Source organism: Eulemur rufifrons, chromosome 2, assembly GCF_041146395.1.
Source record: "Eulemur rufifrons isolate Redbay chromosome 2, OSU_ERuf_1, whole genome shotgun sequence".
Taxonomy (NCBI): domain Eukaryota; kingdom Metazoa; phylum Chordata; class Mammalia; order Primates; family Lemuridae; genus Eulemur; species Eulemur rufifrons.
The window spans coordinates 53,586,955-53,609,984 of NC_090984.1; the positions used below are offsets into that span (position 1 = coordinate 53,586,955).

The window sequence follows — 23,030 nt, forward strand, 5'->3', positions numbered from 1 at the left end:
TCAGCTGTGTGACCAATTTTCAACTCTGAGCAACGAACATTCTGGACAGCTTCTGTGTTCAAATTTTAGATATAAACCCGCAAAGCATAAAAGCATATTCCAAGAAATAAGAGAGTCAACCAGCGATTCCTTTAATGACAGATTAGGCAGAAATCATACCCATAACATAGACAAAGTCTGAAGAATGATGTGAAAAAAATAAACAATATGGTTCTTGACTTGAAGAAGCTTTCTATAATTGAGTAGAAGAAATGTAGGAGGGGTGTATGTGTGTGTGTGTGTGTGTGTTTATCTGTTTGTGGAAGTTTTCTGGTGTCATTCTGAGTATTAAAGTAAGCACTGAAAGGGTTCTGCTATCATGCAATAGAATTGAGAGTGGAGAAGGACTAATTTTAGTGTGAAGGTCAATTTACTTTCCATAATGCGTATCTTTGTAATATAAACAATATAAAATACATCTCAAATGTTTTTTAGTACATGTTTGTCCATATGCAAGGTGCTACGATGATATTAATAAGTGGCCTCAAAATTACATTGTTTTAAAGCAATTCAGAAAAGATTATGGGTACCTTTAAGCTCAGCTACTGGGCTTTTATATTTCTCCAGGCATGTTTTTTTGTATTGGGATGCCAAAATCTGCTCTTTTAAAAAATATAACCCCTTTATTAAAATGTATTCACATACTATACAATTCACCCATTTAAAATTTATAATTTAGGCCGGGCGCGGTGGCTCACGCCTGTAATCCTAGCACTCTGGGAGGCCGAGGCGGGTGGATTGCTCAAGGTCAGGAGTTCGAGACCAGCCTGAGCGAGACCCCGTCTCTACTAAAAATAGAAAGACATTATATGGACAACTAAAAATCTATATAGAAAAAATTAGCCGGGCATAGTGGCGCATGCCTGTAGTCCCAGCTACTCGGGAGGCTGAGGCAGTAGGATCGCTTAAGCCGAGGAGTCTGAGGTTGCTGTGAGCTAAGCTGACGCCACGGCACTCACTCTAGCCTGGGCAACAAAGTGAGACTCTGTCTCAACAAAAAAAAAAAAAAAAAAAAATTTATAATTTAATGGTTTTTAGTATACTTACAGAGTTGTGCAACCAACAACACAATCAATTTTAGAACATTTTCTTCACCCCAAAAGAAATACCATTAGCAGTTCTTTTTCATTTAAAGTGTACTTTTAAGAGGCCCCTGTGTCTGTGGTTCTTTAGTACATAGGCTATAGGAAGAATAATCAACTTGTGCTATTTAAATTATTCTTATTAAGTAACCACGTCATTTGTTTCCCTAGGTCTATTAAATGTGTTATGGATATCCATTTGCATTCCATTACAAAAAACATACCTGTTATCAAATAATAGCACTAGATTTATTTAAAGCAATTACCATAAATGGAATGTCTAAATGCATAATTGCTATTTTTAAAATGTTAGCCATTTAATTTATAAACTTCTTAAATAAATTCAAAATTTGATTAAGAAACTCTATTGTGTGAAAATGTTCTTCAAAAAATGTATAAAATATAGGTTTTTTAATAGTTAACAAATGTGTTCTAAATCTGGTGTCTTAATAGTTTTAAAAGTATTCACCTAAAACCTGTTGTCAACTTCATAATACTATTGTTCTTTTTTTCTATATGTAGCTATGACTAGCTTCCTAAAAATTTCCTGAAGGTCATGTTGATAGGTACCTCAAACTAGTTGTCTTAGTAAACATTATCATTATTACAGTAAAGAAAGCTATCTTTTAAGATGAAGGGTTATTGTGAAATTTTTAGTGTTTTGTATTATTTAACAATGTCATTTTCAAAGTTGTACTTTTGTTAAAATATTCTATTGTTTTCATTTTATAATGGTTGGTAAAGTGGAAGAAATATTCAAAAGTCTTTTTGTTTTTGTTCTGTTCTTTGAAATGATATTTACTCATACAAATTCACAGAGAAATACCATCTTAAGAATTCAAACTTATCAACTATTTTGTAAGAATGTATTGTCCCTATTTTTGTTCTAAATAGTAAATATGATAATGAAGGACTCTTAAAAATGGAATGAAATAATTTCTGCTACAGCTAGAACTTTGTTTTTTTGTTATTCCTTCTAACAGATTTTATTATGGGTTAATATTTGGTTGACATTTAATGTTTTATTTAATATTAAAGTATGCTAAAAGAGATAGTAAGATAAAATCCTATAGTTAATGATAAAATGAGAATATTATAAATGTATACTGAAATATACTCTATAGATGTGATGTAGTTAATACATTCTTGGAAGCAGATGAATTATATTCTAGTTTTAGTTTAAAATGTTAAAAATATATTTTATATAAATGGTCTTTTGTAGGAAATTCTTTTTGCAAATATAAAGGCCATATCTTTTCTTGAAAGACCTGTTGATTCAGAGATGTTAGCCAGCTATCTTTACTAAAACACTTTACAATGCTAAAAATAGTCCACTTCAGTTAAATATGGATATTTTAAAAAAGAAAATCCCAGTTAGACTGCAACAGAAGGACATTTTGTGTGACAATATTTTGCATGATTAAAAATTTAAACAGAATAACAGCTATTTATATTTACAGTTACATGAGAGTAATTACTAAAGCAGACAAAATACTTAGAGCATAATTTAATAATGTTTTCCTCTAGCAAAGGTGCCAAAATTGTTATTTGCATAATTTTCACAATTTGTACTGAAACATAGCTAAGTAAAATTGGGAAGACACCGCTCTTCGACCACCTTTTTTCTTCTGTAGGAGATATGGGAAAGAGATTCCTATATCATAACAACCCATTTTTATAAAATTTTCCATAAAAACCATGACCTTTGTATCAAACCATTAGGTGAAAGAGATGTGTTCCATTCATACTTTCTCTTTTGGGGTCTTTATTTCAATGGCCAGCCTCAGCCCAACTTCAAGGCTCCTAATTATAACATTTACTGGTTCAAAGATTAACCTTCTGAGAGGGGCATTCTGGGCTGTTGATAACTTGATCAGGTTGGTCTTCTCTGGGTCTCTCTCTCTCTCTCTGGTTCTTTGTATCACAGGAGGGAAATGATGGTATCTGGCACATTCCTAGGATGACTTGAAGATAGCAGCCTTCTGTGTTTAGGGCTGAAAGATTGTGAACTCTGTTAGCTGAAATGCCACTCTGGGGAGGTGAACAGAACATTAAAAAAGCTTTAGCTGTAGGTAGTGTAGTGCAAGTAGAGTCAAATTTGAGAGCTGGGACTTGAGTGGACATTTGTCCCTGCTTTCTACCTTAATAAAAGCTGAGTGTTAACTGTGGAAAAGGGCATTTGAGAGATCACTAAAAATGAATCATTAGAGTGCCCAGAAGAGCTTTATTATGATGTACTGTGAATAACTTCAGAACATACTCTGTACTTTTATATGTGCTTATCAGGTAACTGAGTACCAAGTACATTCTTTTATCCTGCACCACAGAGATTAAGCAATCTGCTGAATTAAAATGGCAGAGGAATAGACTTTTCTACTGGATTCAGTCAATAGCCTTTAGAGAATTCTGTGGGAGACTTAGCAGAATAGATATCCTTCCTTAAAATATTTTAAAATTTGTAAGTGAAATATACATACTTTTAATGGGAAGGAAGGAAATATATATTTTTAAAATGAGAATAACCAAATCTAGTAAAGAATAGGCTAAGAGCGTTGGAAGCTTTCATTCACTTCTGTCATAAAGGATTAGAGAGTTCCAGTCAATAAACAAAGCCATTTTATGGCTCCTAACGGGTAAATTGAGGGGACTGATTTGGTCAAGGACCAGTATGAGGATGTTTCTGTTCAACAGTTAACAGGATTCAACATGATATGGAAAATACAGGCGTGCAAAACTATACTACGACATTCACATTGCCAGCTAAAGCCTAAAACACAGCCACATTTACATATGTGTCCATCTGTCTGTTTTTACACTTTATTTTTCCAACCAGTGGGTGAAGTGGTTTTCATCCAAGCTGCAGTCAGAATTTTTTTTTCACCCACCACTTTCCATTCTATCATATAGATGCATATTTTAAAGTGCGTGTTATTTGTCTCTGGACGCACATTTGCACAGCCTTGGCTGGATTTTCCTTTCTCTTCTGGAAGGTTAGCTCATCTCTGTGTAGGCCTGTCCGCTTTGTGGCTGCCTGTACCAGCCAGGTTGTCTGGGGATCACTCAGTTCGTGAGCAGTTTGTTGCTTTCTCCAGGTTGCAGAAATCCCTCATCGCAGGCCAGGATGAAGCTGCCCCAGCCACAGTCCGGCCAGCCGAGCCGGTGAGAATGGAAGTGCTTTTGGTCTCTTCAGTGGAGAGCCTGTGTAAATCCTGTGTAAATAGAGGGAGGATAACAAAGAATGAGCCCCTGCAGCTCTGAGCATTTGGAGCCATTTGGGGCTGAATTTGCTAAATGCTGCTTATACCGCCTGAAAAGTTGAAGAGAAAGGAGCATAAAATCCCCTCTTTTTTTCCCTTTCTGCTCATACCCCGGGGGGAGGGTGTTCAGGACCAGGGAAGCCTGAGGTAAGCCGATGAAGACTTGTTTTTTCAGTGCTCTTTTGAGTGTGAAAAAGGTGGCCTGGGTCACTGTCCTCTCTTTAATGTCGGAAAACCCACACAGTTAGTAAATGTTGCATGTAAACGAAAGCATTTCATCTCTTCTGCTTCCCTCCGTGCTAGTGGGCCGTGAACTAGTCACTTGAAAAATCACAGAAAAATTTCACTTTAACGTGTCCAGACAGTTAAGCACAGCAGGAGAGTAAAAGAGATCAGTAATTAGCAGGTCTCACTGATGGCCCCTCACCCTCCCCTGTTTCTGGGTCTACAGCCCCCCCCCCACCTCACCCCAACTGATCTGATGTGAAAAAAGGTAAATTGCATGTGGAAAAAGATTTACTTTGCTGATGGTTCTTGGAAAGCAAGTTTTGCAAGGCTGTATTCTAGAACAGAACTAGGTAAAACCTTCTTCTTCTTCTTCTTGTTTTAAAATCTCATTTGAAATCCTGATGCAGGTTTCTCAGTGGGATGCCCTAAATTAAACTCCTGGAAGGTAGTCCCTGACAACCACTGAAAGAAAGTATCTTTTGACTCTTAGTACATTTTAATCCTGTTTTCAAAGGACTATATTAAGAGAAAAAAAGGCTTATAGAAATGATGACAGAAAATTAGTCCACAAAGTACTGTGTGTTGCAGTTCCATGACTACACTATAATTCATTTCTTACTGTAATGTTTCTTAGTAACTCAAAAAGGCTGGGCCATGGGCACCACCCTCTCTCCCAGCACTCTCTCCTCCCCAGTGGAGTAGGGCAGAGTAGAGATGGAGCACCATTTTCCTAAACAATATGGGACATGTGTCTCAGATCATCTCTGAGAAGAACCGTGCATATTTGCACACAGCAAAACGCTGGGCATAGTATGACCCCATGCCCACGGGGCAAGGAGAGTAGAGGGAGGGAGCCGAAGGCTTGGTGAATCTCCTTCATGGGCACTTTCTTCAAAGCAGATTATGTTCTCATCAGGTCCTAATAATATGTCTAGAGGCTCTTGCTACCAATTTGTCCATTCCACTAACATTTGAGTGTTTACTCTGTGTCAGGGTTTGGGAATCAGAAATTAATGAGGCATTGCTCCTACCTTGCAAAAACTCAAAAACAAGTTAGTAAGCAAATAAATTGCAAAACAGAAAAGTAAATAACAAAGGTAAGAACAAATTGCTGAAGAAATAGAGAACATAGTGCATTAACTCTGTTCAAGGGAGCTGAGGAAAGCTTTATAAAGGAGATTCCTTTTGCACTGGGTTTTGAAGGTTGAATAGGATTTTGCTGGTAAAGAAGAATGGGAAATGAGGAAAGAAAAAGTAAAGAGAAAGGGCATTCCAAACTAATGGGAAGGGTTAAAGGCATGGAATCTTGAAAGATTCCTTGTCTCAGAAAAGTCTTGAAAATTCTCCAGATGTTCCTGTTTTGAAATCATATTTAATTTGAGCTTTAGGTCCACAGGAAACAAAAATGAGCCTATAGATAATGGAAGACTCATTGCTGGATACACTTGTCTGTGTAAAAATATGTGTCTGCTTGTTTCTTGGTTAATATTCATTTTTAAATGTATTGTCACCTAATATCTCCTTGGGACATAAATGTGAAAATACAGGGCCTCTATGTTGGGATTTATTTCCTTAGCAGTGGAGGCTAATGCAGAATCTGGCTTCACCCTTCACGTCTTTTTGTCTTCCTAGCAGTTTGAGGTAGAGAATAGAGGATAGGCTTTGGAGGACAAGTGCCACTCTGCCACTTTTTGTGTGATCTTTGACAAGTTAATTTCTTTGAGTCTCAGTTTTCTTATCTACCAAATGAAGTCGATGATAGTAGTTATTTCATTCATTTGTTGTCAAAGTTAAATAAGAATTGGAACATTGCAAGTGTCCCATGGAAGTTACTTGTGGTAATGGTAACAATGAAAGTGACAACAGTGTAGAAAAAGAAGAGGAGACTATGTTCTAGAGATAGGAAAGTGATATTGAAAGCACCTATTTAACATTAAATAAAAATACTTTAAGAATTGTATAAATTTGTGTATGTGTATATATATATATATGACGGTAGGCAAAAATATTTTCATCTACAAATATATTTCAATACTTGTGAGCAAATTGATGATGTATTGTATTTTATTTTTTATTATTATTTCTTGGGACAGAGTCTCGCTATGTCACCCTGTCTAGAGTGCAGTGGTATCATCATAGCTCACTGAAACTTCAAACTCCTGGGCTGAAGCTATCTTCCTGCCTCAGCCTCCTAAGTAGCCAGGACTACAGGCGCATGCCACCAAGCCCAGCTAAGTTTTCTATTTTTTTTTTTTTTTGAGACAGAGTCTCACTCTGTTGCCTGGGCTAGAGTGAGTGCCGTGGCGTCAGCCTAGCTCACAGCAACCTCAAACTCCTGGGCTTAAGCGATCCTACTGCCTCAGCCTCCCGAGTAGCTGGGACTACAGGCATGAGCCACCATGCCCGGCTAATTTTTTTTTTTTTGTATATATATATTTTAGTTGTCCATATAATTTCTTTCTATTTTTAGTAGAGACGGGGTCTCACTCTTGCTCAGGCTGGTCTCGAACTCCTGACCTCGAGCGATCCACCCGCCTCGGCCTCCCAGAGTGCTAGGATTACAGGCGTGAGCCACCTCGCCCGGCCAAGTTTTCTATTTTTTGTAGAGACAGAGTCTCACTGTTGCTCAGGCTGGTCTCGAACTCCTGACCTCAAACAATCCTCCTGCCTCGGCCTCCCAGAGTACTAGGATTACAGGCATGAGCCACCACACCCAGCTATGATGAAGTATTTTAAACAGCTACAATTTAATTTATATACATATAGGTTTATAATCACATATAACATATATAAATATCTACTTATGCATGAATATACCTAAATCCTGGAAATGGATTGTTTGGAAAATATCGATATTGATATCTATCTGTCTATGTATCTATCTGTGTGTGGGTGTAGGAAATCAGTGAACTTACATTGTGCAAAATGAAAATGATAATGAATATAGTGCATTTCTATTGCTCAAAAATGAGATGGAAAAAAGCCTTGTTCTTCCAGATGAGCTATCACTCTTTATTTACTTAATATATATTTTGTATGAATGTATTTAACTATTAAACTTGTTCTAAAACAAGGAAAAACTGACAATTAAACCCAAAAGAAGTACAAATACAATTAACCAAAATACATATTCATTTGTTCTAATTATTTCTCTGAAGATATATGACTTAGAGGTCAGTTTTAGATGTTTATTTGGCAGTGTGCCAAGTGTCATAGAAACATCATTCTATTCTTTAAAAAGTGACTTTAAAGGAGGGGAATATATCATTTTAATCACAGTTCTATGAAGTGTTTAATAGCGCTGCACAGTGATAGCATCAAAGCTTGTGAGATCCTGACTGTGTGGACAATAGGTTCTCAAATATTTGTAGCATCTCTGGGGCGCTGAGGATCAGTCTGGTGCTGTTATATTAGGGTCTCCACTTTGAGCATGATAAACCAATTGTGAAAATCCTGAGTCTCAAAGACTGTCACTGTACTGAATGTATCTAAACTAAAGCCTTTGCAGGCACTGGCTAACTTTGGGACAAAGATTTGCACATTTCCATTTGAAGCCAACCCGAACCAGCTCTAGCTCAGTCCCAGCCACTGGGCCCCATAACTAATCTATTGTCTACACTTAGACTTTTCCTGTAGAATCAAACCTTGTTTGGATCTGTCTTTGATAACAAGGTTCAGGCAACGCAATGCTTTGGAAAGTAAAAGATAATTTACAATGCTACTGTGAGACTACCAGTGGTGGTAGCACTGACTTGAAGTTGCCATGCCTGGGCTCCAGTTTATCCTTGACCACATGGACCATCTTGGTTGTTGCATTGTTTCGTTTCGTTTCATTTCGTTTCTTTTCTTCCCTTTTCCCTTTTCCCTTTTCCCTTTTCTTTTCTTTTCTTTCTTTCTTTCTTTCTTTTTTTTTTTTTGAGAGACAAGATCTGACTCTGTTGCCCAGGCTGGAGTGCAGTGGCACTATCGTAGTTCAGTATAACCTCGAACACTAGAGCTCAAGTGATCTTCTGCCTCAGCCTCTCAAGTAGCTGGGATTTCAGGTGTGCACTACTATGCCCAGCTAATTTTTCAATATTTTTTAGAAACGGTCTCACTGTGTTGCCAGGCTGGTCTTGAACTCCTGGCCTCAAGCAATCCTCTGGCCTTAGCCTCCCAAAGTGCTAGGTGTGAGCCACCATGCTTGGTGGTATTGTGTTTCTGATAAGACAAGGAGAAGGCCACGACCCTGTGATATCAGAGTTATCATAGCACATCATCATTGCTTTTAGCATTTCTTTATTCCAAACCATGCAATTGATATCTAAAATATAGACAGATTTTTGGCTGAATGGGATAACACAAATGCCAATGAATGGAAGTGGCGTCCTTTTGTCTGGGTAGGTTTTATGACCTCGAATTTTATGGATGGGAATTTCTGCTTTAGAATCATCCGAGTGTCCTCTCCTAGTGTGCCCATGTCCTTCCTTGATTCACTGGATACACAGCTATAGATATGGATTTTGCCTACACCTGGATGCCCACAGGATCCCGGGATTTAGCTTCCTGCAGCCAGACTGTCTCTCATCATTGCTCTTTTAGGTAGGTTCATGCTGGAGCTACCTACCAGAGCAATGCCCTGCTCTGAGCATAATCCCCTCAGCCAAGGAAAGCATGTGTGATTTTCTCAAGAGCATGGGTGTAAATCCAGCTAGAGATGCTCTCAAAATACTTCAGAGTCTTAAAACGGGAGGGGGACCCAGAGATTAGACTCAGGCCACAACAAAGGACAGCACACTAAGGAATGTTCTCTGTGCTTTATGGCAGTGGTTCTCAAGCTGGAATGGGCATGAAGATCACATGGAGGGCTTATTAACATGCAGTCTGGGCCCCACACCCAGAGTTTCAGATTCAGGCTGTCTGGGGTGGGGCTGAGAATTTGCATTTCTCACAATTTCTCAGCCGACGCTAATGCTGCTGGTCCTCATTCTGACAGACAGTGTTCTACTGCTTCTTTCTTTCTGTGTAAACTTTACCTCCAGATTAGGATGGGGTTACATCATGATGGCCAGTACATGTGTTGGAAAACATTGTGGCTTCCTACAGTGAATAAGGCCCAGGCCAGATTGTAGTTACTCTCCATGACCACTAACCTCGTGCATGGGAGTAAAGTAGAATTTTAACTACCTACCTGTTCCTGAGGTTGTATCTCATTTCAAGTTAGATCATCTAGTTCAGTGGCTTCCAAAAGCCAGTTAAAGAACCAGTGAGTGCTAGGCTGATTATATAAATAAACCCAAGGAACTTGTTGAAAGTACAAATTTCTGGTCCCTGGCATAGATATTTTGATCCAGTAAGTCTGGGATGAGACCTAGGGACCTATGTTTTTAACAATCTCCCCTGATCATTTAATCCACTGCAAATTTATCCGTCCATAGATCTTGAGTATTTCTTTCCATGGTCACACACACTATGTTGCACTCATGCACATCTATTTTGAGTATCTTTGCCCAAAACTTAGACTATGCCGTTGGTCACGGGATTAGAAACGTTTTAAAAGAAGCATGCCCACTAAGTCTTTTTTTATTTATTTATTTTTTTGAGACAGAGTCTCACTCGGTCACCCTGGGTAGAGTGCAGTGGCATCATCACAGCTCACCGTAACCTCAAACTCCTGGGCTCAAGCAATCCTCCTGCCTCAGTCTCCCGAGCAGCTGGGACTACAGGTGCACGTAATGACGCCTGGCTAGTTTTTCTATTTTTAATAGAGTTGGGCGTCTCACTCTTGCTCAGGCTGGTCTTGAACTCCTGAGCTCAAGTGATCCTCCTGCCTTGGTCTCCCAGAGTGCTAGGATTATAGGCATGAGCCACTGTGCCCTGCCCAATATTGCTTTATTTAGCTTTTCTTCCTCAAAGGTGGCAATGCTGGTGGAATGACCTTTGGTTCAGCTCCTCAAAAAAGCCCTATGGGTACTGAGCTCTTCAAAGAAGCACCATTCCTGGCATGTTTGAAAGCAACTGTGTGCACCCAGGAAACCCACCCAGCTGTTCCAGAGGAACAGATCTTTCCCCTTTAGGTACTATAATAAGTGCAGTTGCCCTAGTATGGAGATAGTCAGAAAGAGGGGAAGGCCCTTGAAGAAGCTCCTTGTTAAGTTCATTCACTCACCCAACAGACAATCATGGGGCATCTGCTTGGGGTCAGGCATGGAGGTACACTCTCAGGATCAAACAAGAAATACTTACAGCCCTCAAGGATTCCACAGTTTTGAATCCTAACTGCAGATGCTGAGACACGCATTGTTATCTCCCATACCTTTTTTGGCACATGCATTTGTACTGATATTCACACCCTTTGAGGCACATACACTCATTTGACACATGTGCCAAGGATTGCCAACTATCTTACATGTGTATCTTACACACAGCCTTAACAAAAAATGTCCACTTTGAGTTACTAACTCTTACATGATCTGGCAGTTCATACAGTTGCTTTTCAAAAATGTCCTTTAAAAAAAAAAAAAAAAGACAGGGCTCTGCACTCTGTCTGGAGTGCAGTGGCTCCATCATAGCACTGCAACCTCAAACTCAAATGCCTGGGCTCAGACAATCCTCCTACCTCAGCCTCCCGAGTAGCTGGAACTACAGGCATGTGCCACCATGCCTGGCTAATTTTTTTATGTTTTGTAGAGATGGGGTCTTGCTATGTTGTTAGGCTGGTCTTGAACTCCTGGCCTCAAACAATCCTCCGGCCTTGGCTTCCCAAAGTGCTAGGATTACAGCTGTGAGCCACTGCACCCAGCCTCAAAAATGTTCTTCATGCTGTTGTTTGTGCTCTATGCTGGAGTTGGTCCACAGTCCATTGGACAAAACAGCAATCGTATTTATTGTTGTATTTGGGAGAGAAAAATTCCTCTCTTTTTAGAGGTATAAATAGTAATATTAATTTTAAGGTTTTATGTCCAATATCTAGTTATTAATACAAAACTAGACACATTTTTATTTATAATTATTTTTTACACTGGATCTAGATTCAAATATTTTACAACACTTATATAAAATGGACTGCTTTATATTAAAATTCATGTAATACTCCTATCTTCTCCAGTTTAAGTCAGTCATCAAAGGATGCACAATCTAGCTATATTTTTTCTCAGCTAAATATAGTGAATCATGTAGTTTGAAGGTGTTACCAGCCTTCTTTGCTTTTAAGCAAGAAAAAATGCGCTGTGGAAATGCTCTCTCTCATTTTTAAGGTCATTGATTGGGTTAAAAAGGCAAATGGCTTTTTTCGTTGAACTGTCTTCAATTAAGCCATTAACCTTTAAAATAAGTATATTCAAAAATCTATCAAAAAAAGCTAAATGAGATTTTAACAAAATCCTGACAATTTCAGCTTAAACATATACACAGAAACCATATGTGCTTAGGAAGAAATATATACACACAGGCATTGTTTACAGAGTGTGTTTTTATATTTGGAAGACATTGAAGGAAGAGTTATTCCATACATACATTATCTGAAATGTACATTCAGATAGCCCACGTAGATTTCACATTAAGAGACAAAGATATCTTTATCCCCGGTAGGTAGACAGACAGACTGACTGACTTCAAACTTGCACTTGCAGTGTGGATTTTATTTTCCTCATCTCCGGGTACTGCTTTTCAAAATCGCCTCAGGCTACAGAACAGCACCTCAGATCCCCAAGGCCCACTGCCTGGCTCCTAATAGCCACTCTCCATCTGTGTCACATGAACAGCTGATGAGATCGCTCCAGTGTCTGTATTTTGGAGAGCACATCCACCCAGGTTAAAATGCTAGGGTTGCCAAGGAGCAGTCAGAAGCCATTAGTGTGGGTGAGAATTTGCCTTGCAGCAGTTCCTTGGCATGGTGGAAAGCGTGTGCGCGTGTCCCCGCGAGAGCTTGGGGGTGTGTGTGTGTGTCTCCTTGCGCAGGCGACCCCCTGGTATACACGGGTGTGCAGGGAGGGTAGGGAGATGAAGACTTGGCTTCATATATCCAGTATTCAAAAAGTCAAATGCCTTTTGTTTCCTCGTACATTGATTCCTTCTTTGACTATTTGGGGGTCCTTTTTTTTTTACCATAACAGAAGGCAAAGAAAAAGAGAACAGCAACTTCAGGGTCATGCTCTAGTGTTTGGGCAGATGGAAGGGAGCTGCTTTGCCTTCGGGCAGGGTGGTTGTAATGAAGTGGCCTGTCAGTCTGTAAATAGTGAGGGTCATCTCTTCCATGTGATGGAGGGTATCGCATTGCAGTGAAAATGGAAATGTCAATAAAATTAATCTGCCAGCTCTTTGCTGTGGCTTTTCTGCTTCTCTGGTCAAAAAAGGTTGAGGGTTTTTTCGGCAAGAAAGAAAAAGAACAGGTAGAGGGGAGCCCACAGAGCAGACCTCGAAGTTAGAATTCTAGCGCCGGGTGGGCAGGGTGTCTGTGTCATAGCACAATCCAAAAGGAGGGAGCCGGTCTGGGAATGAGCTGGTGGATGTATGGCATTCCCCGGGAAGCTACGGAGCGTCCAGCTCAGGCTACATTGAGCACAGAGTTTATTGTTTTAGGCTTTCTTGGACAAGGTTTTTACTTAGCATGGGATTTATGGCATTTACTGTTAATGAATGTCTATTCTTAAATTACAAAAACCCCCATCTCAGCGCAATTCCCAGATGTCCTTCCAGGACCCCGGCTTCTTAAACACCAGCAGGGAGCATAAACTCTCCACTTCTCTGTTTTCCTCTTTCGTGTGGCTCCAGGCTAATGATGTGCAAGGAAAACACAGCCATCTATAAAGCCCCAGTGCTGTCCCCATATTCTTCATTTATTTTGCATTTGATTATGCCACAAGTCGGATCTTGTTTCTTTCCTTTTTTTAAAGTTATTAGTTCAAATATTAATGTAGGGATATGGCATATATTGCTGCTCTTGATTGATGCCTTCCCAAAAACAGGAAGACGTGCTCGTATGAATTTTAAGAAAGTAGGGGTCCTGCAATGCCTTGCCAGAAGAGTTTTTCAGATACATAATTTAGATGCCCTCCAGGCAGGCTTTCAAGGCATTTTTGCCGGAGGGCAAGAAAAAATAACTATGACTGTTAAAAGTAAATGATTTTTGCTAATGCACAATTAATGCCAGAGAAAAGCACAGAAGAGAAAGATGTTGATAGAAACTTCTGATTAAGTGAGCACCCTACCTTGATGTATATCTTTTTTTTTCCCCCATGATAATGATCAGTGGTGCAGAGAGCTAAAAGTTTTCATGTCATGCAAATGCTGAGTGCAGGGTCACATGAGGAGTGTGCGAATGTGCGTGCTTAGGAGGTGACAGCTCTAGGAGGGGCTGAGCAGGCAGTGCGTTATGTGCAATGAACAGTGACACAGTTACTGTCACCTATGCAGGCAGCCTAGAATATATAGACTACAGAACATTTAACTTGATTACCCTACAGTATGTGTTCACTATGGGCATGGGGATGCATTTCCACTGAATGGGTTTTCTGATGGCGGTTTTCCCACATTGGATTCCATAATTGACAAAGAGCTACTGCGCTGTGTCAAGTGCACAATTATAATTGAATTAATGATATGGGCAAGTGTGAGACACACAAAATTAACATTTGAAGAGGCCTGGTTTAATTTTGTCTTTTACATATTTGTGTCTCCAATTATACTTTAATGAAAGAGAATATACCCGCTTAATGGATTTCTTTCAACAAGCTTAGCTGAGCTCATCATTAGCTGCACATTGTTGTTGGCACCCTTGCTATGTTTTCTCTAATGTATTTTTATTTCTTTCTACTAGGGGATGGTTTAGACAACAGTGTAGCTTCACCTGGTACAGGTGACGATGATGATCCGGACAAGGACAAAAAACGCCAGAAGAAAAGAGGCATTTTCCCCAAAGTAGCAACAAATATCATGAGAGCTTGGCTCTTCCAGCATCTCACAGTAAGTCAAGATGAAAGAGAAAAAGAAAGTTTTTGTTGTTTTGTAGAGTTCTCCTAGCAAGTTATATGGTGTCATACAGGTTTTTTTTTTTAATCAGTGTCTGTTTTCTCTTTCTAAAGACCTGATGACTAACAAAGCAGTTAACATTTTATCAACTATTACTATTCAAAAAGCACCCTCTATAAAGTAGCAGATTTTTGTTTTAAGAGGCCAGCAATGGACTTTATTCAATATGATCTAGGATTCTAAACAGTATATATAAGTAAATTTGTTATTTATGCTAAAAGGTACGAGAGCAACTTCAGATAATGCAACTGCAACCAAGGGAAATGGCTGCAAGGAGCTCATGCATCCATACACATTGCTGATTACACTATTAACGAAAGCTGTTTCCTCTAGGAGGCAAAAAAAGCACCCTGTCACATACACGTCCAAGCTCACAGTATCAGGTGCATCTTTAATCGCTGAAGCAGTTTACAAACGTGTCATGTATTTATATGGGAAATGCAGAAGGATTCTAGGTGCTATAATGCCTTTGTTTGTAAGGTGGACATTAAAGATTCTTTTTTAGCTGTTCAAGTCCATTATCTTAAAAGCTAACCCTATTCACTTCTGGGAAAGGTTTAACCATTGCAACATTTTTTAAAGCAACAATTTATCTTTATCCTCCTGTTTGCAATTGGTTTTATGTGTCAAATACATACTGTTGACTGTAAGACTCTCATAACAAAAAAAAAATACAATATATTTTTACAGAGGAACCTAGGCATGCTTATATTTTACTGTTCATTGGGAAATTCTGGGAAAATGGTAAAAATTTCAGAGGGTGTTTCTTGCTATAATATTGTTTTCAGGCCATTCTATTTAGGTTAATATTTAAAAATAGAGTAGCACGTTGAAAGTTGAAGGTCTTCTTTGATTAACCAACTTGAGTGTTGCCATGCCGAATGACATTAGTTACAGTGTCACGGGTCCAGGACAAGGTTCCACTTTTATTTATGGTGGTGGTTGCTGCTCTGCTCTGCTCACAGAGCTGCAAAGGGCAAGGGGTGGAGCGGTGGTGGGGAGGGAAAAGTGATAGATTCACATTCCTAAATCGGCCATTTTGATGTAAGGACATTAGTAGCAAACTAAGGTGTATCGATCTGGCCTGTGGTGTCAGGATTAGCTGGGAGAACCAACGAGGCTGCCGTGGTAGTGGTTATTCTTGCCTTGCAGCTATGGCCATTTCAAAGGTCAGGGCCCTGCACTGACTCGGCTCAGAGGAATTAGACAGAACATGCGGTCTCTGGGCTGATTACTTAACCAAAGACAAAATAATGAGTCCTAAGCAAATACTGACTAATTGAAAGGGCTGTAAATCCATTACATATTGGTCAGGGATAATCAGGAGTATTTAATCACTTTTATCTATTCAGGAGCACTGAAGCTGCAACAGCAAAGCCCTGAACCTTGCCATGTGGTCATTATTCTCATCATTATCAAAATTACTTCACAGCTGTTCTTTGCTACATCACCTCAGCTGGAGATTTACTAACCTGTAAAATGTTTTTAATTTGGAAGTTGAGTGAGTGTGAGGGGCGGGGTTTCTCATTCTTAACGGCAGGTTTGTTTGGTTAGAGTAGCAACTAAGACAGGCAGGGTAGCGGCGGATGGCAGGCCAGCTGCTTTCTCCTGACCAGCTCACCTGTTCGGTCTCCTCCCTATGTCTTCCTTCGTGCTCCACCTTTCTTGGTTGAAAATACAGACTTCAACAGTTACTTTCCGAGCAGACACCTACATGGGTTTTCAGTCTTCCTGTCATCAAAACCAATGTTACAGAACAACAGAACCTCTAGAGAATTTGGCCACTATGTTTACAGATGAGGAAACTGAGACCCAGAAAGGGAAGCAGCTAGCTGAGAAGAAGCTTGAGAGCAAGTCCCCAACTCTGGGCTTTTCCCACACTAGGATGACTTGGCCCAAATGCTTATCACCTTTGAGAGCTGCATAGAAATCTCACGATCTCTGCCATCAGTCCACTCAAAGAGGGGAGATATGGAGAAGCCATGTGCTGTTTTCTTTACTTATTTTTAAAGCTCTCTGCTACCCGAACCTTTCTGCATAGAGAAGACTGTCCACCCGTGTTCTGTGAGTAGAATCTCGTGTGCAAGTGTCAGGAGCGGTTGATGCCTTTCTCCCACCTCCCTGCCCAGGACTCTGCCCACCGCACGCCTGGCCACTGGCTGAGATTTGTGGGTGGCCAGTGATTCCTGGGCACTTGTGGTAGCTCTACTGTGCCACACACCCACTGTGAGAGCGTATCCCCACTCCAAAGTGCTTTCATCTAGTTACATGTATGCAAGTCTTTGTGCAGAATTCTCTGTCCAACTAAACATTTTAATGAATGCCTCTCCTTCGGGTGGAGAGAGAGAACTCAAATAGCCTGAGCCGGGGGAGCTGGAAAGTGTGCATTTCAAGTTCAGTTTTCTTCTATATTGGCTGAACCTCGGTTAAGTCCATTAAATTCCCTAGACCTTCCTTTTCCCCGTTTTTCCACTGAGAGGGACACATTGCAGGATCGATAGGCTCCTTTCCCGTGCCCCTTTCATCACTTCCTCCCACTGGCTTTGTCTCCCATCTTTCTCTTCTGCTCCCTGCCTTTTCTACACCTCCCTCGTATCGTACAGAAATTCTGCTCAGCTTTCTCTTTGCAATGTTTTCCCTCTTCATCCACACTCACCCCCACTGTAGAGAAGAGGTTCAGTAACTTTGATGAGGATGGTCCTGTAAAACTTTTACTTTCCAATCTTTAATGAGCTGAAAGATTTACTCAGCTATAATTCTGAGCTCAGAAGCCAAGAATAGAGACCCCTAACTAGCGACATGTTAATTTAGATCTTCTTTTCTTACATGCACTAACAGGCATGAGGAAGTCCTTGGAAATAGAGATTCCCCAGTATATTTTTCTGTCATTTAATTAATTTCAGCTTTCAAAGTGAAATGTTGGCTCTAGCTCACTGAAAATAGATGTAGTCTAAATTATTATTTCATGTAAATTTCTTTACAAGTGCATGATTCAGTGTGCATTCCTCCATTATTAGTCTCTTTAACATTATTTCAAACTGGTTTGTTCCCTTTTGTGCAGTCTGACCTGTTCTTGTATTACAATAATCCCCGATGTACCCTTTTTTCTTTCTTTTTTAAAAAAGAAGCTAATTGAATTATCTCATTATTTTAATTTGTTAAGCAAATGTATTTTGCATCTCAGGATGTGTTCTTAAAGAAGGGGGTTGCTAAGGCTTTGCCCCCTGAATGGGCCATTGGCCCATTTTGACATTCATGAATTCATTAACTAGCAGAACATAAAAGAACTCTGGTTGTATTTTTTTTTCCAAACACCCAACCAGCATGGAGCAACTTTTCCCAATAAGCCACAGGGGTCTCTCTACATATGTTCTCAACTGCAAGCTATTGTCACCTATTCTGAATACCTCAAAAGGCCCAGAGGGGGAAAAAACCCACCTCAACAAAGGCCAACTGTAGCAATTGTTAAGTCTTAGTCTCAATATGACAAAAATCATTCACCTTCAGTTTTCTTGGAAGAACAAGTTCCACTACAACTGTTACAGTTAAAACAATCTCTCAAATTCCTATGCACCACCAACTTTAGGGGCAAAGGTAATAAACTTGCAGCTAATTGATTATATTGAGAAAAATACTTAAATCCAAAGTGGCATTTAAAAAACCAAGTTATTTGAGGAATTGAGAAGTTTCCATATTCAGAGTTAAGCACTTTGAATTCGCTTGAATTTGCTAAATAATTACTTTCTAGTTTCTAACTACCTATTTTCAAAATTTTCTTTAGAAAATCCCCTCTAAAAAACTCGCAATAATTTTAAGAAAATAAATCCTTTTTTTTTTTTTTTAGAGACTCATCTAGCAAAAGCATCGTATATACCACTACCCTCTTCCATTGGCTTATGGCTGTGCCTGGCTTCTCAGCCTAAGAAATCTAGTGAAGATTGAAGAAAGGCTCTGTTAGAAATGTATATGCTTTTGCTGGAAAGTACCCAGTGGCAAAAATAAAAAACTTAGGGAAATCCTAGGGAAGTATATGCCTTTTGCTAACACATGGAGATTATGATATCATAAAAGTAAGCCTGCCATTACAACTGTTTTTATTTGACTTCAAAGATAGTTAAAGAAAGAAACAGCAAGAAATAATACCCAGGCTGACGGTTTATTCATAACCATGAAAAACTCCTTCACGCCAAGAAGCCCTTAGTGTGCTCGATTAGGCTCTCAGGCACCTCCACTTGCCACCTTCAAGAGCTCCCCAGGTTGTGCTGCAAAGAATATATTTGATCATGGAATAAAAACAGGAAGTGCTCATGCACAAAGGCACCACTTGGTCATACCAGTTTCTGACTAAAGGTCTTCTTATTTGAAAACAGGGGGATAAAGCTCACACTTAGGAGATGAGGGACTTCTTTAAAAAATATGTATACGGAATCAGAAGCAAATTTTACTTAAAAGTGATATAATGTCATGTAGCCTTCTTGAAACTGCAGTTCTAAAATCCCTGCCCTTTGTTCTGGGCAAAAGGCTTTGTCCCTTCTCTATATATACTCTGGGGAGGGACGAGGCCTGCCTCTCAGGTGTTTACTCATTTCACTCCTTGCATATTAAAATCTGTTTTATGGAATTTTTGTAAAGATCTGGGTTTGATAATAAAGATGTGTTTTAAAATATATAGTTCTACAGAGACGTTGCTCCCAAGTTATGAATAAATACAGTTCCATGTTACGTTAGAGAAACATGGATCTCTTCTCTAGGGAGTTCATCAAGACCACATGACTGTAAACTTAGTCATCTTAAATTTGTTATTGCGATGTGTATGTGTACGTGCACACACTTACACACGTGAGAGGGAGGGAGGGAGACAGCAGGAGGGAGGGAGATAGAGATAGACAGAGACTTAGACTATTTTACCTTTTAACTAGTTCTCTTCCTCTTGTGAAGATGCAGATGGCTTCTTTTCTTAAATGAGGCAGTGCAGTGTGGAGGTTAAGAGCATAGAGCCTGGAATCTGTAGCACAGTAGATTTTGGATCTTGAGCCATTACCCTCTCTAAGCCTCATTTTCCATATCTGTTGAATGAGGATAATTCTAGACCCACCTAGTAGGGTTATTGTAAAGATTAAATGAAATATTCCAAACTGCTCAGCCCCATACCTGGCTCTTATAGTATAAGTACATAATATAAAGTCACCATAATTCTTATTTTAATCTAGTTAAATGGCCAGCAGGAGGCTGTGACTAAGGGACCCAGGCATCTAAAGTTATGACATTCATTCCTGGGACTGTGTGAGATGGGAAGACCAGATTTTGCCAAATAACTCCAAATACCTCTCATAGGAGAGAATGTGGCCCAAACCCCACCTGCTAAAAGCCATGTAAACATTCAGTGGCTGCTCACTGATGCTAGGGGACAGCATCAGAGAGGCCTGGTGCCAATGAAAGCTGGAGCATCCTGGTGAGCCTGCTGGAATGGGGTGGGAGGTGGAGAAGAAACTGGTTAGGAAAGAGTTTAGAACACTTCAGCTGGGCCTACTTTTGGAAGAGAATGCTCCCTTTGGAGCATAGTGGAACCATATGGGTTCCACTATGTGAACAGAATCTGGAGTTGCCTGCTTCCTCAGAGTGTGAAGGTCTAGGCTCTCTGTGAGACAGCATGGTGTGATTTTTGTTTTTAAAGGGGTCACCAAATGTGAAATTTGAAGACGAGTTTGAACTCTATGATCTTGGGTAAGTTATTCAACCTCTCTGAACCTAGTTCTTACCTTCAAAATGAAAACAGTAAATATAGCACCCTATTTAGGTTGAGTTGCTGTGTGGTTCAAATAATGCAGTCAATGTGTAAACTGTAATGTGCTGCACAAATGTCAAGTATTGTGGTGTTTTCATTGTGTGCTTGGGATTCCAGCTGCTTGAGGCCTCCAGTCTCTTAGGGAATCCCCCAAGGATTAGAGATCTAGTGCTGCCCACCTTGCTCATCTCTCCCCCGATTTCTCCACTTGTCCACTTCCACAAGTGTATCCATGGAGACACTGTGGCAATTTCTACTATTAGACATCTTTTTAAAGACCTTGAATGGTTAATTGAATCAGTATTTCATGGACATTAGTTATTTCTATTTGGAAATTAGTGCCTTCATGATTCTGAGACTGGTCTACTTAATATTAATAGCTATGGGCCAAATTAATACCAAATATGAAATGTTGGCCTTACTTACACAGTGAGAGATGGCCTTTCTCATATTCAGAGATGCAAATGTGCCCTGAATACAAGTGGGGTTCAAGGGCTAAGAAATACTTCTGTGGAAATGCGTGTGCAGAGCACACAGCTGAGAAACACCAGCAGGGAGAGCTTCCCGCAAACATGCAGCGTGGTGAGGCCACCCCTGGCCTTAGCCTTTGCATTGTTTTCCTGCTTGCCAGGAGAAAACATCTGTGAATTATTTGAATGGAACCTTATACTAGAGATCGTCTGAGCTGGTGTCATCTCTGTTTAATTTCAGGAAATGATGTCACAATGCATTAAATAACAATGCTGGGTGATTTATTTTCCTGTGGACATGCTGTCCTAAGCATTCCTCTTCTCTTGCAATGTTTCCAATTAGCTGTAAGCCTGAGCTTTCTTCCTATTTCATAATGATTTTGAGGGGTGGGGGTGGGAGATTGGGGTAGAAAGAGGGGTAATTTCAGAGGTTGCCAAGGTTCAGAGCTAATGGCACATCCATCATGTCTTTATCGGGACAGGAGGGTTCTGAGCATTAGGACTATGATCACCAGTGGCAACCTACAACAGTCTTGGTTGGCTTTAAAGAATATCTAAAAAAGAAAATCCTGCAGGTTCTGATGCTAGCTGCCCAAAGAGCCGCTAGATGATTTTAATAGTGACCTGCCTACTGTAGCTTCTGCCTTTATCAAAGTTTCTGTGCACTCCCTTCTTCAGTAAAGAATAGAGGACATAAGTCAATTCTGTGTGCCATCTGTCGTCGTTTTTACAATTTCTCAAATTAAAGAGACAGGCCAAAAATTTAATGTTGTGTTGAATCCTAGAAACTCCTCTAGAAGACAGAAAATTGCAACTGAATTTACTTTGTCTCTCTCGAGGAGAAAAAGATCGCATACTGCTGTGTCGTAACCTTTTACTTGTAGTCCCAATTTGGTGTTTAAAATCGGACGGCTTCTGCACGGGAAAGACCGGTGTGTTTGGAATTCAGCAGCCATTGTTCACATGGTTCTGAATGACACCGAGGTAAAGTTGTCAGTACAGTGGAGGTGCAATGGCTTTTCATGGTGATAATCACATGTGGGGTCTCCTCCATGCAAAAACATGTTGAAGTACATCAGACAGTCCCATTTAAAAGAAGCTCACCTGAGATAGACTAAGAAAATTACCTCCCAGATTATGAGCTACTAAGTGACAGACACATTTTAAAAATAAGTAAATGATAGGCAGAGCACAGAGAGATTTTAGGACAGGAAAACGACTCGATGTGACACTGTAATGGTGGATACATGTCATTATACATTTGTCCAAACCCGTAGAATGTACAACACCAAGAGTGAACCCAAATGTAAACTGTGGCCTCTGGATGATAATGATGCATCAACGTAACACATTTCACTGTAACAAGGGTACCACTCTGGTAGGGGATGTGGATAACCCAGGAAACTACATATGTGTGGTGGGGGGGCAGGAAGCATATGTGAAATCTCTGTACCTTCCTCTCAATTTTGCTGTGAGCTTAAACTAATCTAAAAAATAAAATCTACTTAAAAAAAAAAACAGATAATTGAGTGAGAAGATTGAAGAATGAAATGCTTATTAAATTACCATCAAAAAGAAACTAAAATAGTTATTAGCTCAAAGTTTAGCATCCCATTTCATAAAATATCACTCTGAGTATAATTGTTTAAAAATACGTTAAAGAATTCAAGGAGATGGGGAGTTGAGGACCCTTGAATAAAGGAAAATAGAAGGCATGTGCATATTGAATATTCAGCTATTTAAAAACTCTAAGAATAGAGTGCCATTAAATGCTGTTTAGTGAAATCCCTGAATATTCATTCAGATCATAGGGAAAATTTCCATTTCTTCATTCCACATGACCATAGTTTGCAAGTATATTCTGTGGCGAAGTGGAGTTCCTGGGAATTAAAGGCTAAGTTGACTGAGTTACGAGAACGCTGACTATCCTTCAGATTGGCTGCAGCATAGGATCATAAAGTGACCTTACCGTTCAGGACTAATTTTGATTTTAGAGAGTATTACTGCACAGATTTCAGAGGACTCCTGGAAATGTCCTGTCTTCTCCGTGCTGTAGTCTGCTTTTGCAATTTGGAACAGATTATGAAGTGTAAAGATGATATCCAGCCCCATTTCTCCTGTTAAGAAATAGTGACTTGGGCAGGAAGCGTTAGGTTGGTTG

At 39.7% G+C, this 23,030-nt stretch overlaps 1 protein-coding gene across 6 annotated transcripts in view; it reads left to right on the forward strand.

Moving 5' to 3' along the window:
• MEIS2 (Meis homeobox 2) overlaps window positions 1-23,030 on the forward strand; it is a 204,881-nt gene that overhangs the window by 49,855 nt on the left and 131,996 nt on the right. For all 6 annotated transcript variants that reach the window (XM_069461842.1, XM_069461827.1, XM_069461803.1 and 3 more), the window contains exon 8: window positions 14,403-14,548. In XM_069461842.1, coding sequence (XP_069317943.1) covers window positions 14,403-14,548 — 146 coding nt within the window. The remainder of the gene's footprint in view (window positions 1-14,402; window positions 14,549-23,030) is intronic.